The following is a 14,364-nucleotide window of genomic DNA, read 5'->3' as shown; positions in this document are numbered from 1 at the left end:
GCTGGCATTCCTGACTACCTCCTCCCACTTCCCATCGCAGATTCCCTTTGCCTCAGCCAACACCTCTGCTGGGACCAGTTCCTTACCTGGTGGGGTGACCCAAGTCGTTATATCTGACATTACCTCGGCTCACAGGGCATTTCTAAGCACCAGCCCAGAAAAAGCTTGTGCTTTCAATAAAGTCACAAGCAGAGAAGTCTAGGCCAGGGAGGAGAAAATGTCTGAATACCTGCAGTTTTCATGTGGCTTAATTTTATTCTACTAAAAATGTAAACATTGTAACAGCTACCTTTTCCCTTTAGTTTTCAAAGGCTGTTGGATCTACTGTCTAAATAATCTCAGTTCTGTTCCCGTCGGGCGTATTTGTACGGCACAGAAGCCTCTACCAGTGCATATGTTGGTGTTAGAGGGCATGTATCACAGGGAGCGGAGGGGTAAATTATCCTTTAGCTTTGTTTTTAATCAGGAAGATTTCTAGTTTCAGAGAAAATCGTGTACCTACCCCATATATGTATCACAGGAAGGTAAGCACTCAACTTTATGGGAATGTAAATCTGGTTCCTTTCACCAACCCTGAATTCATATTTGGAGTTTCATATTTCAATTAAGTAATTAAAAGTTGTTGAAATAAAATGTCAACTTTAAATTGCCATAATTCAAAATAAAGTATCACACATAATTTTAAAATAGACTAGAAGAAGAAAGAGTTTGCAAAAGGGATGATAAATCTGAAATAAATTAAAATGACTTTCAAAGTAAATGAGAAATTAAAAGAAAATAAAACTGCCTCTAAAAACGTTACTTATTTTATATAATAAAGCCAAGCCAAGCTGTAGATAATCTCAAAAAAAATTCAACAAGTGTTTACTGAGTACCTACTATGTGCCAGGCATTGTTGTACTTATACAACTAAAAGTAAAGGGGTAGTTATAAATCAATACAGACTATGTCAACTAGTCCTAAGTGCTGTAAAAAAAAAAAATGAAGCAGAGTACAAAGGCTATTGATGGGTGGAAGGGAAGATCCTATTTTATTTTGGATGGTCAATAAGGGCCCGTGAGTAGGCAACATGAGCAGAGACACAAAGTAAGCACTGGTGGGCTGAAAACATAAGGAGAACATTTCAGCGAGGAGCAAGCTACAGAAGGTGGGGCTGGGGGGGCAGTTAGGGAGGTAAGATCTTATAGGTAGCCAGGACAAGGGCTTTGGTTTTTATTCTGGAGCGTTTCAAGTAGAGAAATGACATCTAAGTATGTTTCAAAAGGTGTACTAAGGCTGTGGAGCTTAGATAGTAGGGAAACAAGGAAAGAAGCAGTGAGGCTGCCTGGATGTAATAATCCAACAGTTCTAATTTTGTAGTATTTCATTCCAAGATGAATCCACCCATCAAAGCACTTCCACTTCAAAGGAATATTAAAATATTTTGGTTTCCACATTTCTAAAATTCATAGATGAACATCCAATTCACTAAATGCAGTAATAAAAAAATTTAGTTCAGGAAGACAAAATACAAACTCCATATAAAAATGTATAATTGAGAAACATGGTATTAACGACTAATTTTAAATTATCATACTAAGTATAGAGTATCCCAGTATGTGGTGTTTTATTATTACCAAAATAATTTATGGGGTTTGTACTGCTCAAACTAGTTTAGACACCTGGGGTGCTTGTTAAAAATGTAGTTTACTGGGTTCTATCTAGTCTCAAAATCTCTAGGGGCTTAGGAACTAGAAATATACATTTTAAACACACTCCCAGATGACTCTGACGTATAATGTTTAAACCCGCAAATCTGAGTCATTGAAATGTACTGGTTTGAATACTAAGATTATAAACAAAGAGGACTGTAGTCTATTACTTTATCTCAGATCCATTTTTGAATAAGGTTGGATATGAATAAAAAAATTAGAATTCCTCTGCTCTGTGATACTTCTAAGAAAAACAATGAGTTAAGCTATAATAAAAAGTGCATAAGAATATGCTTTGTTAATTAGATGGCAATAAAAAAGCATCAGAATAAAAGGTATATGGTAAGAATAACTTTAGGAAGCTGGTGGAACAACTTCCTCACTTTACAAAGTAAACGGACTCCAAAAAATAACAGCCGAAACAGCAGCACAGTCCTGAGTGTGGACGCTTCACGACTCCTGTCTCCCTCTGTTGTTTCCATTACCACACCATCGACTGTCTGGGAACATTTCTATTAGTTTATCATACTTTCTTTGTTTTCCACAGAATCAGGTAATAGTGATATTTGAGAACATCCATTTCCAAAAATTGAAATATAAAGTGAAGATCCTTCCAAAAATTCTGAACCAACCTATTACTTAGCTTTATATTCTAATACCTATTATTTATTACTAAACTGGTTTTATCTTTTTTAAAAACTAGAATGTTTTCTTTCATATTATTTTGACGCACTTTGGCTACTCAGAGTGTGTGCAAATGTTTGTGGCACCTGGGGTATTACTGTTCAGAATTAGTTTTTCCAACACCTTTGGCCACGCCTTCCATTGGCTCCCTGTATGAAGGGTAGTCTTGTTGCTCAGTGGCAGGGCTTGGCCACGTAACTTGCTTTGACCAACAGAATGTGAACAGACTAAGTGAGTAGTATATCCACTTGAACACTTTTAGATCCATTTCACATGGCTATCAATTCTCTTGCATCGGCACTAGAAGGGCAGAACCCAGGTAGGGCCTTCTCTTTGAGCCTGGGCCCTGGATGGAACAGATCCGAAGCCCCGCCTGGGTGAGGGACAGCCACAGCACCTCACAGCCGACAGCAGCTAACATGCCTCATGAGTGAGAAGTACACGTTTTGGAAAGCTACTGAAATTTTGGAGGTTGTTATTCATTGTAGCCTGATTACATAAATGCTCTAGAATTTGGACCAAAAATCTCGTACCCTAGCCAAAAAGGCATCAAAAGTGAAAATTCTGGAGTCCCCAAGCAAAGAATCTTTGTTATAAAGATGTGAAGTATCTTGTCAATATGCCTGCATAAACATTAGTAATAGAATGTTTTCATGCAGTTTAGATTTTGGTATATGACAGGTATGTATTTGAGTTATGGTCATCTGTGCTTGGAAAATAGATGTAATGAATCTACATGACAATTTCATAATGTAAAATTGCACTGACGTGCAGGAAGGAAATGTCACAATTTATCTGGGGATGTAATTTCAAAGTCCACGGAAATATATGGGAATGTGTTTTAAAATTACAATCCCACAAACACACAATGCTCTATCAATTTGTATGACCAATGTCAGATTTACATCAGCAAAAATAATTTCCTTCTCATTAGTTTCTTTCAAAGTTTTCCTTCTTACTATTCTTAAATCCCCTACTAGTGATTATTAGATATTTGTTTAGAAAATTTTATCTTCATTTATTCTTTTAATGTATTCAGTGGCAAGAATTCCATCGATTTTGAAGGCCAACTTGACTACAGAAAATACCAATTCTGGAGGAAATCTAGCTATGATTATTACTCCTATTTTTCAGAGATAATGAGATCAATGTTTAATAATTTCATTGGGTAGTGGTGAGCTACAGCCAGTTCTTATCAACTCAGAAGTGTGAAGTGTGTGCATCTCATCCCAACTCAGCATCAACTTCATGTTGGAAGCTTGCACTCAGTCACTGGGAGAATTTACAGGACAAAATTGGAAGGCACTACAAACCAGGGCTTTCTCCTCCACCAGAGCTGGCGGTGAAGCATTTCTGCGTGCAACGCTAGGCTTAACAATTCACCTTCTTTAATATTTGCTACACGATATTCAAAACATAAAAAATATATGGCCTAACTTGATTTACGAGGGAGGATTTAAGACTAGACTTAAAACTGAGGCCAGTGGCTTCTTACAGAGGCTTAGAAGGACTGAGGGCACTGAGCGATGATCCAGGTCTGAGGGTCATGCAGGAACATGGTTCTGCTCAGACTTTAGGCCCCGGTAACACTGATGCACACACACCAGGAAATGAGACCCCCGGACTCTGGCAGGAGTGTACGGAGGTGGGATACCAGGAGACGCTCTGAAAGACAGAAGCGGAACAGTCCCTGTGGTTGCACAGTGTCTCCCTTTTCTGCGTAGCTGCACGTGGTCTGACATGCTGCCCACAAACCGTAAGGGTAACATATGCCAGCTACACACATTTTAAGGTCTTTCAGGTTTTCTCAGTATAAATACTTATGAACAGTTTAGGTTTTAATACACAGATTTATTTTTAGGACTTTAAAACAGAGTCAACAGGGCTTCAGCACTATCAACTCTTTATTTGGGGTATCTATCAGCAAAAACATCTAAAGTTAAAAAACTGGTGTGCCAGTATTTGTATTAACAATTCTCTAGTTTTTGTTGTAATCTTAGTAGCAATTTATAAATATTCAATGGAACATATGCAGAAGTATAAGTGCCCCCCAAAAAGTTTAACAAAATAAACACATATTTACTGGAGACTGAAATAAATATATGTATATGTACGTATGTGGCTACACATACAGTAGGGTTCACCCAACAGTACCCGTTTGGGAATGATCAGACTTAATAAAGTCCCTTTATGCATTCCCAAGGACTAGACTATGGTTCATATTTCAAAGAAAAGCAAAGACAAACTCTGTCTCATATATGAATAAAACTGGAGTTAGAAATTATGAGCCAAAATGAAAAGTAACCATGCTCGGTAATACTTTTTAAAATCACACGCCAAAGTATTAATCAACTTCCTAATCTTCTTCTTAAATTATCAATTAAAAATGTCTTTGTTAGAAATAAATTACAATGCATAAACTTCAGAAAGCATATTAAAAGTTACTGCAGTAAATACCTTTCATATTATACCATACAATGCTTCTTAGCAGCATTTTCCAAACTGTGATCTGAGAAAGTTTTTTAAATATGTTGACAAGCATCCCACCAAAAACTAGGAAACACCACAGACCCTAACTCATCCCACCTCAGAGGGTCCATCAGATGTCAGCGGTTCTGAAGCTTAGTAAAGAAACCTGCCTTTGTTGACTCCACTGTACCCCATGCTTATGTGACCACAGAATTTTTCTCAGCACACAATTTCTGAAAATTGCTCTGCAGTAATTGATATGCATTCTGTAAGCCCACTCCACCTTGATCTGCGCCGAGCATACGGATATCAATACATCTTTGTTGTCAACAGACACACTGTGGACTAAGTGGATGGCTGAATGCGTCTTACCTGCTGCCACTTAGTCCGTTCTAGCTCATCAAAAGTAGTCTGGGCACGACTGAGAACTGGAGGACAACCTGGGGGGCTAATGAATAATGAAAGAATGGGCTTCTAACAAGAAGTGAATAAATACCACACAGTACAGGATACCCTACCAGTAAAGGTGCGATAACACTGTACCAAACTTTGGTTTATGTGACAAACCTAACTTTTAAGTAAATAAATCCCATTTGATGAAATTACAGAGAAAGTGGCAAGAATAAATTACAGTATGAAGTCAGTTTACAGTTTAATTGCAGACTTGTGTAATTTTAGAGCTTACAATGCATCCAAGCTGATGTCACTTTATAGCATGAGGTGGACCATTCAACACACAGGTGATGGCTCATCTTCCACGCTTACCCTCGTCTGGTTTCACAGAAGCCAAGACACAAACCTACTTACCAAACTTTCCATTATAAACACTAGTGTCTTGGTGTTTCAAAGTGAGCTAATAAGGTACTCAAGCTTATCTTATTATTGTATAGTAGAGAATAAATCAAACAATAAAGACCATTAATTATTGAACTGCATTTTTATACAAATAAAATTTAAAACATCCTACTTGTCTTGTACAGATTCTCACTTGTAACAGAAAGAGCTATGTACTCAATTTATCTCATTATGTGACTCCTTTGCTTTTAACTTTTTCTTTAAAATTTTTTTAGCTAAGACTGCACTAATGTATTTTACCAAATACATTGATGATAATCTTTATTCCCCTTAAAATGTCACTTTGGACATAATTACCTTTTTCCTTTCAAGCCATTAATAGTATTCACATGTACTAAAATTTAAGCTAATAACTCATTTATAGGCAAAAGTCTTTAAGAATTATTTCTGCTGTGCCAAAAAAAATCTTGGCCTCTATCCATATTTATAAAAATATATATAGTAAATTATCTCTGATGAAAGTAATTTATCTTTTACCTTTTGACATGTAGTGACTGCTGTCGATCACCACCTCATGTGCTCACTGATGTTCATGCGCTGCTAGAGAAGGAAGCTCCAAGGATAAAATGACAGCTGCTAAAATGGTGTTTTGGCAATAGCTACTAATATTATGGGTCATTGACAAAATTTTCATAGTGGCTAAAAGAAAGACTCTTCTGAAGTACCAATATTAAGTGTGCTAAAAGAAGGGGGGCTAGATGCAACACTGATAAATGTTGATAAATGGCTTTGAAAATTTAAATTACTGTCATTAATAACATCCTTTTAATACCTTAAAGTAAAAAACTGAAAAGCCAAACATTCATTGTTAATATATATGGTAACCAAATGTAATTTTTATTGACTCCTCGGTTGGTATCATTACACCTGAAAATGCAAGTTTTTGGTCTTTAGTTAATTCCTGGGAAGCACCGAAAAAATAATACTTCTTCAATGGAATCATTTTTTCTTGGTTACATACTGGCTCAAAGCAAGTCACTCCAGGGGAAAAGAAGAATGTTTTCTGCTACATATCGTGTATTTTTAGGGTCTTATTTCAAGCAATTTAAATTGAGAGGATCCTGTAATTACACTCACAGAGTCAGGGACACGTCACTATCTATTACTACCCACCTGAAAGATAATTTACCTTCTCAAAAATGCTAAGGCAAATAATTATTAAAAAACTTATGTCAGCTGACAATGCTAATTAACAACGGGTCATTTGGCTTCAAATTTAAATGAATAGTCTGTACACACACTCCTGTTAAGGAAACCCTGGTACACTGTTGGTGGGAATGTAAACTGGTATAGCCATTATGAAAAACTTTTACAGAGGCCCCTCAAAAAATTAAAACTAAAAATATCATATGAGCCAGCAATCCTATATCTGGGCATATATGAAAACAAAATCAGGATCTCAAAAAGATAACTGTACTCCCACATTAATTTTAGCATTATTTGCAATAGCCAAAGTATGCAAACAACATAAATGTCAACAGACAAATGGATAAAGAAATGTGGTATGTGATAGCCCTGGCTGGTATAGCTCAGTGGATTGAGCACAAGCCTGTGAAGCAAAGGGTCGCTGGCTCAATTCCCAGTCAGGGCAGATGCCTGGGTTGCAGGCCAGGTCCCCAGTAAGGGACACGTGAGAGGCAACCACGCACTGACGTTTCTCTCCCTCTTTTTCTCCTTCCCCTCCCCTTTCTCTAAAAATAAATAAAATATTAAAAAAATGTGGTATGTACCTCTGTGTGCGTATGTATACCATTTTATATAACCCATTATAATGGATTGTTATAACTATTCAGCCTTAAAAAGAAAATACTGACATCTGTAACAATATGAAAGAACCTAGTGAAGACTGTGCTAAGTGAAATATACCAGACACAGAAATGTGATCTCATCTTTATGGGGAATCTGAGAGTCAAACAGAGAGTGGAATGGTGGTTACAGGGGGCTGGGGGAGGGGAATGAGGAGGTGTTGGTCAAAGGCACAAAGCTGCAGTCCTGTAAGATGAATAGGCTCTCGAGTTCTAATGTATAGCAATGTGGCTACAGTCAACCACATTGGATACTTAAAATCTGCTAAGAGAGCAAAGCTTAAGTGTCACTACCAAAAAAAGTGACAACTATCTGAAGAAATACGTTATCTTCATTAGCTTGAATGTGGTGACTATTTCACAAATGTAAATATATACCAAACCATTAAATTGTACACCTTAGTATATACAATTCTTAATATAAATATATGTAACATATACACTTATATACATTTATATATCTAAAATTTAAAAAATATTCAAAACTCTCTTTTGTTATGGTAATAAGTTTGGTTTACTCTAAGTGAATAAAATTCTTCATTTCAAAATCTAAGTGGTAAAATGAGAAAGATAAAGGCTGAGAATAGGTTTGAAGTGGTTTACAAAATTAGGAATGAGCAAACCTGGATTTACTAGCTGATTTGAAAATATCCTAGGAGTTACGAATTCCACCCATAACCCAAAAATCAAAGGAAGAATATTTTGTGACAGATAAAAATTATACAATGCAACTTTTTGTGTCCATAAGTAAACAGACTTTTATTGGAACATGGCTACATTCATTCATTTACGTATGTCTACGGTTGCTTACACACTACAAAGGCAGAATTGAGTAACTGCAACAGAGGCCAACGTGGTACTCTCATTGTTTTGCACTACTGCTTAGCACATTACAAAGTACAGTGATGCAGTTGTAACTACCAGCATTTTGAACGTCACAGATTGTCATACCACAATATTTTTAAGTTTTTTACCAGTGCATACTCATAATGTGAGACAGAGAAAGGGAGAGGGAGAGAGAGGGAGAGAGAGAACTTCAAGTGACACATGTTTAAGGCACAGTGAGGTATGGATTGTTTTGTTACTGAATTAGATCGGAAAGCATTGCGTTTAACATGCAGTCACACTGTAGCTGTTCTGAAAGAACACTGTATTTACACTGGAGTTACAAACTATTCTTCACAATATTCTCAATTTCTAGAATGCAGTGGTCAGAGATTAGAAAATTTAAAGGTATCTTATCAGCAAAATTTCTTTATAAAAATAAAAATGAAGCTATAAAGTAAGTTTCTGAGTGGCTCGTTTGTTAATCAAGCAAAGAAAGCCTTTGTAGCTAGCAATGGGGAGTTAATTAAATTGTTTTTGATTCATTAGCTGAAGAGATTTGTCCAAAGTAAACTTGCTTAAGACTATTAGCCTTTTGGCAAGAACAGTTGTTTGAAAGAATTGAGAACACTGGGAACATCAACTCAAAAAAAAAAAAAAAGGGCAAATGATTCTGAGTGGTTTTCCTTGGCTCTTGATGAGTCAACAGATGTTACTGCTACTGCTTAGTGATTGTTGTTTATTTGATAAGTCAATGCCAAGGCTGAAGCATCTGAAGAGTTAGTTCCTACGACTGGTAAGTGTGGAGCAATTACAGGTAAAAATATCTTCTAAGAAGTTAAGAAAACGTGATTTCAGTACAAACTGAAGTACAATCTGCTAAAATGTGTTAGAACTGGTGATGGTAAAAATATGTGTGGAGCAAAAAGTAGGCTTAGTTGGTCAAATGTACAAAGCTTGTAAAAATGTGAAGTGTTAAAACCTATGGTTATATACTATTATATTACTCATCAACAGATAGTTCCTGGAATATATTTGACTCAATCTTGTGTTGTTGAACCAGCAGTGTCAACTAGCAGACTATTGGCTTAGCAGCAGTAGTTTTATTGTTTTTGAGCTCAGAGCTGGTATTTAAATTCTTCTGAATGAGAATACCCTCAGTCACTATTAAAAACACTGAAGGGCTTTGGAATTTGGCTTTTGTTGCCGACTTGATAATGCTTTGTAATGAATTCAACCAAAAATTGAAACAGCACAAATAAGAACAGTTATTCCCATTGTATGTGGGATTCACTGGGGTTCAGGAAAAGCCTCCAGACTCAAGGAGAGGTCCAAACCGGCGGCAGCAGCATCGCCTGTCTGACTATTTATTCTAAATGCAATTCTACTAAATCAGAAGCTGTGGAAGTGGGGCAAAACAGTGTTTATATATGAAACATAGGTAATTCTGACAACTAACACTGTTTGAATTCTGAAGTAACATCAACCTGCTTTATATACTTCCTTCATTATCTTACTTTTTGGTTAAGACAAAATAAGCAAGATCTTCATTCTCACACAAATTTGCAACAGATCTTTTGAGCTCTGAGCTCAAACTATAGGTCCGACAGCATTTTTTGGACCTTGATGCAAGTATAAACGAAATTCCCATTTTCCAAAACTTATTCAGTTATGCAATCGAGAAGCCTCCACCTAATAATCTTCAACGGGAAGTGATTAATCTGCGATGTAATAACATGCTAAATGGAAATTATCATGAGAAGAAGGAATCTAATAGAATTCTATCACTGCCATCCAAGTGATAAATATGCTCAATGAAAATCCTATTCTTCTCATGATTAACACATGTATTTGGCAATACCTATCCGTATTTCACAGTATGTCATATTTTTCTTTAAAACTTACAAATGTCTTAATGTGTTAAGACATTCCCATCACTATAGAAACTACACAAAACACAAAACAAAACCAACCCTAAGATAAAACCCTACAAAAGCACACTAATTTTATTACAGAACAAATAAGAAGTCACTGAGTAAAGCTCTTTTTTATGAACACTTTTGGGAAGCTCATGTTGAATTCCAGCACGACTCTATTATCGATCTGAGAGCAGAAGGACACATCAAGTAGAGAAAGGTCTTTACACGATTCCAGGAGTTTTCTTAACGATGCTGGACTTACCATTCTTGTTCCTGTTTGGGGGAAAAAGACACATAAAATTTAAACAATATTTATATAATGATCTGGTAAAGAGTCCCTTTATTATTTATTATTTAAAATAAACTTAAAAGTTGCCTTTTAAAAATTAAAAATATTCCTTAAAACAAAAGACTCCTATTGAAACAGTCCTATAAACAAATACAGACTGAATTTTCCCAGACAACCTGGCATCTATCCACTCTCTTTGTCCTGCCTCCTGCAGCTTCCCATCAGCTCCTCTAGACGTTCCTATTTCTGTCACCCCAATTCCAAACTGTTTGAACCTTCTTCTGTAATCCATGGGTCAAATCAGGCAGCAATGCTTACAATGACTCAACCTCTAATTCCATGCAATGCAATCAATGAGCAACTACCCTGCATGAAGGTCTGTTTCTAGCACTAGAGTTGCAAGGAACTCAGTGACCAGGGTGGAGCACGAATACAACACAACTTGATGTGTCTGACAGTAAGTGGTGGGTGACAAGTGGCAGTAGTGGAAGACAGGTGATTGGTGATGAGCACTATTTAGTCCCTGTTAAATTCCAAGTGGTGATGGGATATTCAGATGGAAGCTAAATTATCACTAGGTTCTAAGATGTCATCTGTTGTCACATACCTTTCTTTAACCACAGCTTTCCTAGGGAGAAAAAATCCCAACTGTATTACTTGTATACATCTACTGAGATGCGGATGAAAGTTCCTGAAACGTTAACTCATGCCTTCTCTGAGAACTCCTTTCTACTCCCCTCCCTGACACAGGCTCCGGAAGCTGTAACTATAGTGCTACCGGGGCTGTGACCGGCCCCTCCCCAAACCAATACAGATTCTCCTGAACACTGGTAACTGGGATTCAGTAAAGCCGTCAGTGTCCACAGATACCTTGAACTAAAGACATGTAGCACTGGGGATGGATCTGTTATTTTTGGCCAGGTGTGCTCAGAGAAGTAAAGATGACAAGCATGATGAAAGAACAAGGCACACAACTGCAGAGAGCAGAGGGAGGGGCAGGATAGAAAAAGGAAGGAAAAACACAAAATAGCTTCCTTGCCTTTTGATGGTTTCCCAGTACCTCTCATGGTCTGACCCTAACTAGCTCCTACCCACGGGATCCAAGAGAGACACCTGTACTGTCCAACAGTTTTCTTTTCTTATGTTTAAGTTATCTCAAGTGGGTTTTTGTTATATGAGACCAGAGTCTCAATGAAGACACTTGGCTGTGTGGTGTGTTTACCAAGGATTGTGATGATTCTCTACTTGCCAGTCTTGGTCATTACAGTCTGAGTTTCCTGATAAACCAGGAGTTCCTAGGAGAAGGCCAGAGAAGGAAGCTCGAGACTGAAGATTTCACTGAGCAAGGGTGCCCTGCCCTAGGCTTCCAGGGCACGCTGTGCTTTTATTTGGTTACTTACTTATGACACAATTACGTTTTCAGTTTACTTGGTTTAACTAAGAATCCTTTAAAAAATAAAGATTCTAATACTTAGGTATGAAAGAAAAACAAAACAATAATAAAAGTTAAAAAAATGTAGTACAATGGTTAGGAGTACAGACTCTGGTTCAAGTACAGGTTCCTTATTAGCCATGAGACCCCAGCACGATCACTCAACCTGTTGCAGCCTGTTTACTTACTGGTGGAGAATGCTAATTACTTCCTAATGTTGCTGTGAGGATTAAGTCAGTTAATATACAGTATGCTCAGAACAGTATAAAAGCATGCAATAATGCTGTTTACATTACTATTAATATAATAATGTGACTTTCCAATATATTTGAATGATACTATCTTCCATCTGTGATTAGCTTTGGCATAACAGATAATGTTCCTTATTCTTATGCCCATGAAAAGTTACAAATGTTTTCAAGAACTCATTATACCTCTCACCTATTTTTCTTTTGTCTTGATCAAGTAATGCATGCGGTCATAAGCCAAAGTGAGGCCGCCTGACAGCCAACCCCTCTGTTCATCACAACTGTGCTGCTGTTTTAGGGTCCAGGGCATGGACGTCTTGTGCTTCCCCGGAGCCTGCTGCAGACTGGCTGCTCTTCGTCTTGCAGATGAGGCTTTCCCCGCCGCCCCTCCCCTTTTCTTTTTTCCCTCCCTCCATTCCTTCCTTCCTTTTGGGGGAAGAGCTGTAAAACAGATTTTTAAGAGGATAGCACTATCTATCCTCTGAAGTGAAGCCTGATGCAATTAATCTATTTTAAAAGGCCCGAGTCATCTTTCCTCATTCTCCCTGTGAATTCATGGTTTTTTCTTGAACTTTAAAATATTTCTTTTACAAATATTTCTCTAGGTACATTCAACGTGGGTAGGAAGGAAAAGAAACAAGCAAGGTAAGTGGATGTGGTGCTATAAAAAAAATGGTATTGACTGTGGAGCTAATAACCATGAATTTGAACCCTTGCTCTGCCATATATTAACTACCCTCATTTATAAAAAGACAACTCATGTCCAACTCCCTGAGCAAGGAAAATATAACCTAGATAAAGTATCTGACCCAAAGTGTACATAATATAATAGGCAAGAATTTCTCCCTAAGTTTTTAGGCAAGAATTTTTGCCTAGCTGTATCTTGAGTAAGTAACATGCAGCTATATAAGAAACATATACAAATGTGTATCATCAACGTGGGCTGTGAAGAGATTCAAACTAAAATCACAAACATAGGTGATGGAAATCTCCAGGTTTTTCTTTTGTTGAATGTTTAATAAACAGGAAAAATATAATTAGAATTTCATGGATTAATCTCTTGGTACCAATAGATTAGCAGAGAACACAGTGCGATTCCTGGGGGTTCACAAGGGAACAGCTGGGTGGGCAGCTATAACTGTGGTGTTGCCAGCAAGCCACTTCCGGCTAACGTAAGAAGTAACAAAACCCACAGGGTTCCTGGCTGGAAAACTGCATTAAGGACACACAAAAAATCCCAGGATTGGAAAGGATTTTCCTTAGATTTGCTTTGGGGCAGCACTATTTCTAAACACTAGAATTATTAGGGATGGAGATTTTACAATATTTCTTAATCAACAGTTCATCAAAAAGAGATGTATGTGTGCATCTATGTATACACACATGTGTATATTCATAAAAAATGGATTAGTTTCTTAAGTGTCCTTAATAAAAATGGAGAACACAGCTCATATAAACTCTCACTCTTCTTACTAGGCCAAGAATTAATGGTTATTTAGAGCTTTGTGATCAGCTCAACAATGAAATTGTTATGGTCCTCACTTTTACTCAAGTGCAGATCTAACTAATCTCCATATCAATTAACGTATCTTGCTCTTCCTATCAAACCAAGCAGTCTTATCAGGAAAAAATTTTTATTGTATATAAGAAGGGTTTTTTTTTAACTTGAAAATCGCCTGAGTTTAGCTTTTTATGCCAAGGCTTTAAAAAAATTATATATTGTATCCTTACCTAATATGTCCAGTTGTTGTAATCTGATACAATTACATGCCAGTTCTTCAATGTCTGTGTCACACACAGACCTGTTGGCTGTAAGAAAGAGTTTTTGCAAGTTTGGGAGCTGGCGTGCCAGTCTGGTGAAGCAGCCGGTGCTGCTCTGCAGAGTAGGGCACCAGCCAAGGTCAAGTTCCTCCAGAAGCTGACACCCAGAAGCCAGTTCTGCTATCCCATTCTCAGTGATATTTTTACATCTCCACAGATCCAGGGTACGCAGTTTTTTACACTTGGCTCCTATCATGCTAGCTATCACATCATAGTCTTCAATCTGAAAATGAAATAATTCCAATCTTTTAGATATTATGCTAAGAAATACTGTTTAGAGCACGTTAAAACATTCTTAATCATCTCCTATTTTTGCTTCCATGTAG

At 37.1% G+C, this 14,364-nt stretch overlaps 1 protein-coding gene across 4 annotated transcripts in view; it reads right to left on the bottom strand.

Moving 5' to 3' along the window:
- Nucleotides 1-8,242: 8,242 nt before the first annotated feature.
- Nucleotides 8,243-14,364, bottom strand: part of FBXL4 (F-box and leucine rich repeat protein 4) — a 68,715-nt gene continuing 62,593 nt past the window's right edge. For all 4 annotated transcript variants that reach the window (XM_037145483.2, XM_037145484.2, XM_053664837.1 and 1 more), the window contains exons 8-9: nucleotides 13,949-14,261; nucleotides 8,243-10,521 (exon numbers count right to left, since the gene is read on the bottom strand). In XM_037145483.2, the coding sequence (XP_037001378.2) occupies nucleotides 10,358-10,521; nucleotides 13,949-14,261 (477 nt within the window). In that variant the 3' untranslated portion in view covers nucleotides 8,243-10,357. The remainder of the gene's footprint in view (nucleotides 10,522-13,948; nucleotides 14,262-14,364) is intronic.

This window comes from Artibeus jamaicensis, unplaced genomic scaffold (assembly GCF_021234435.1).
Source record: "Artibeus jamaicensis isolate MK-2021 breed Jamaican fruit bat unplaced genomic scaffold, CSHL_Jam_final contig_387, whole genome shotgun sequence".
Lineage (NCBI taxonomy): Eukaryota > Metazoa > Chordata > Mammalia > Chiroptera > Phyllostomidae > Artibeus > Artibeus jamaicensis.
Note: the sequence above shows the minus strand (reverse complement) of the source record. Positions and strands in the feature narration are given on the sequence as shown.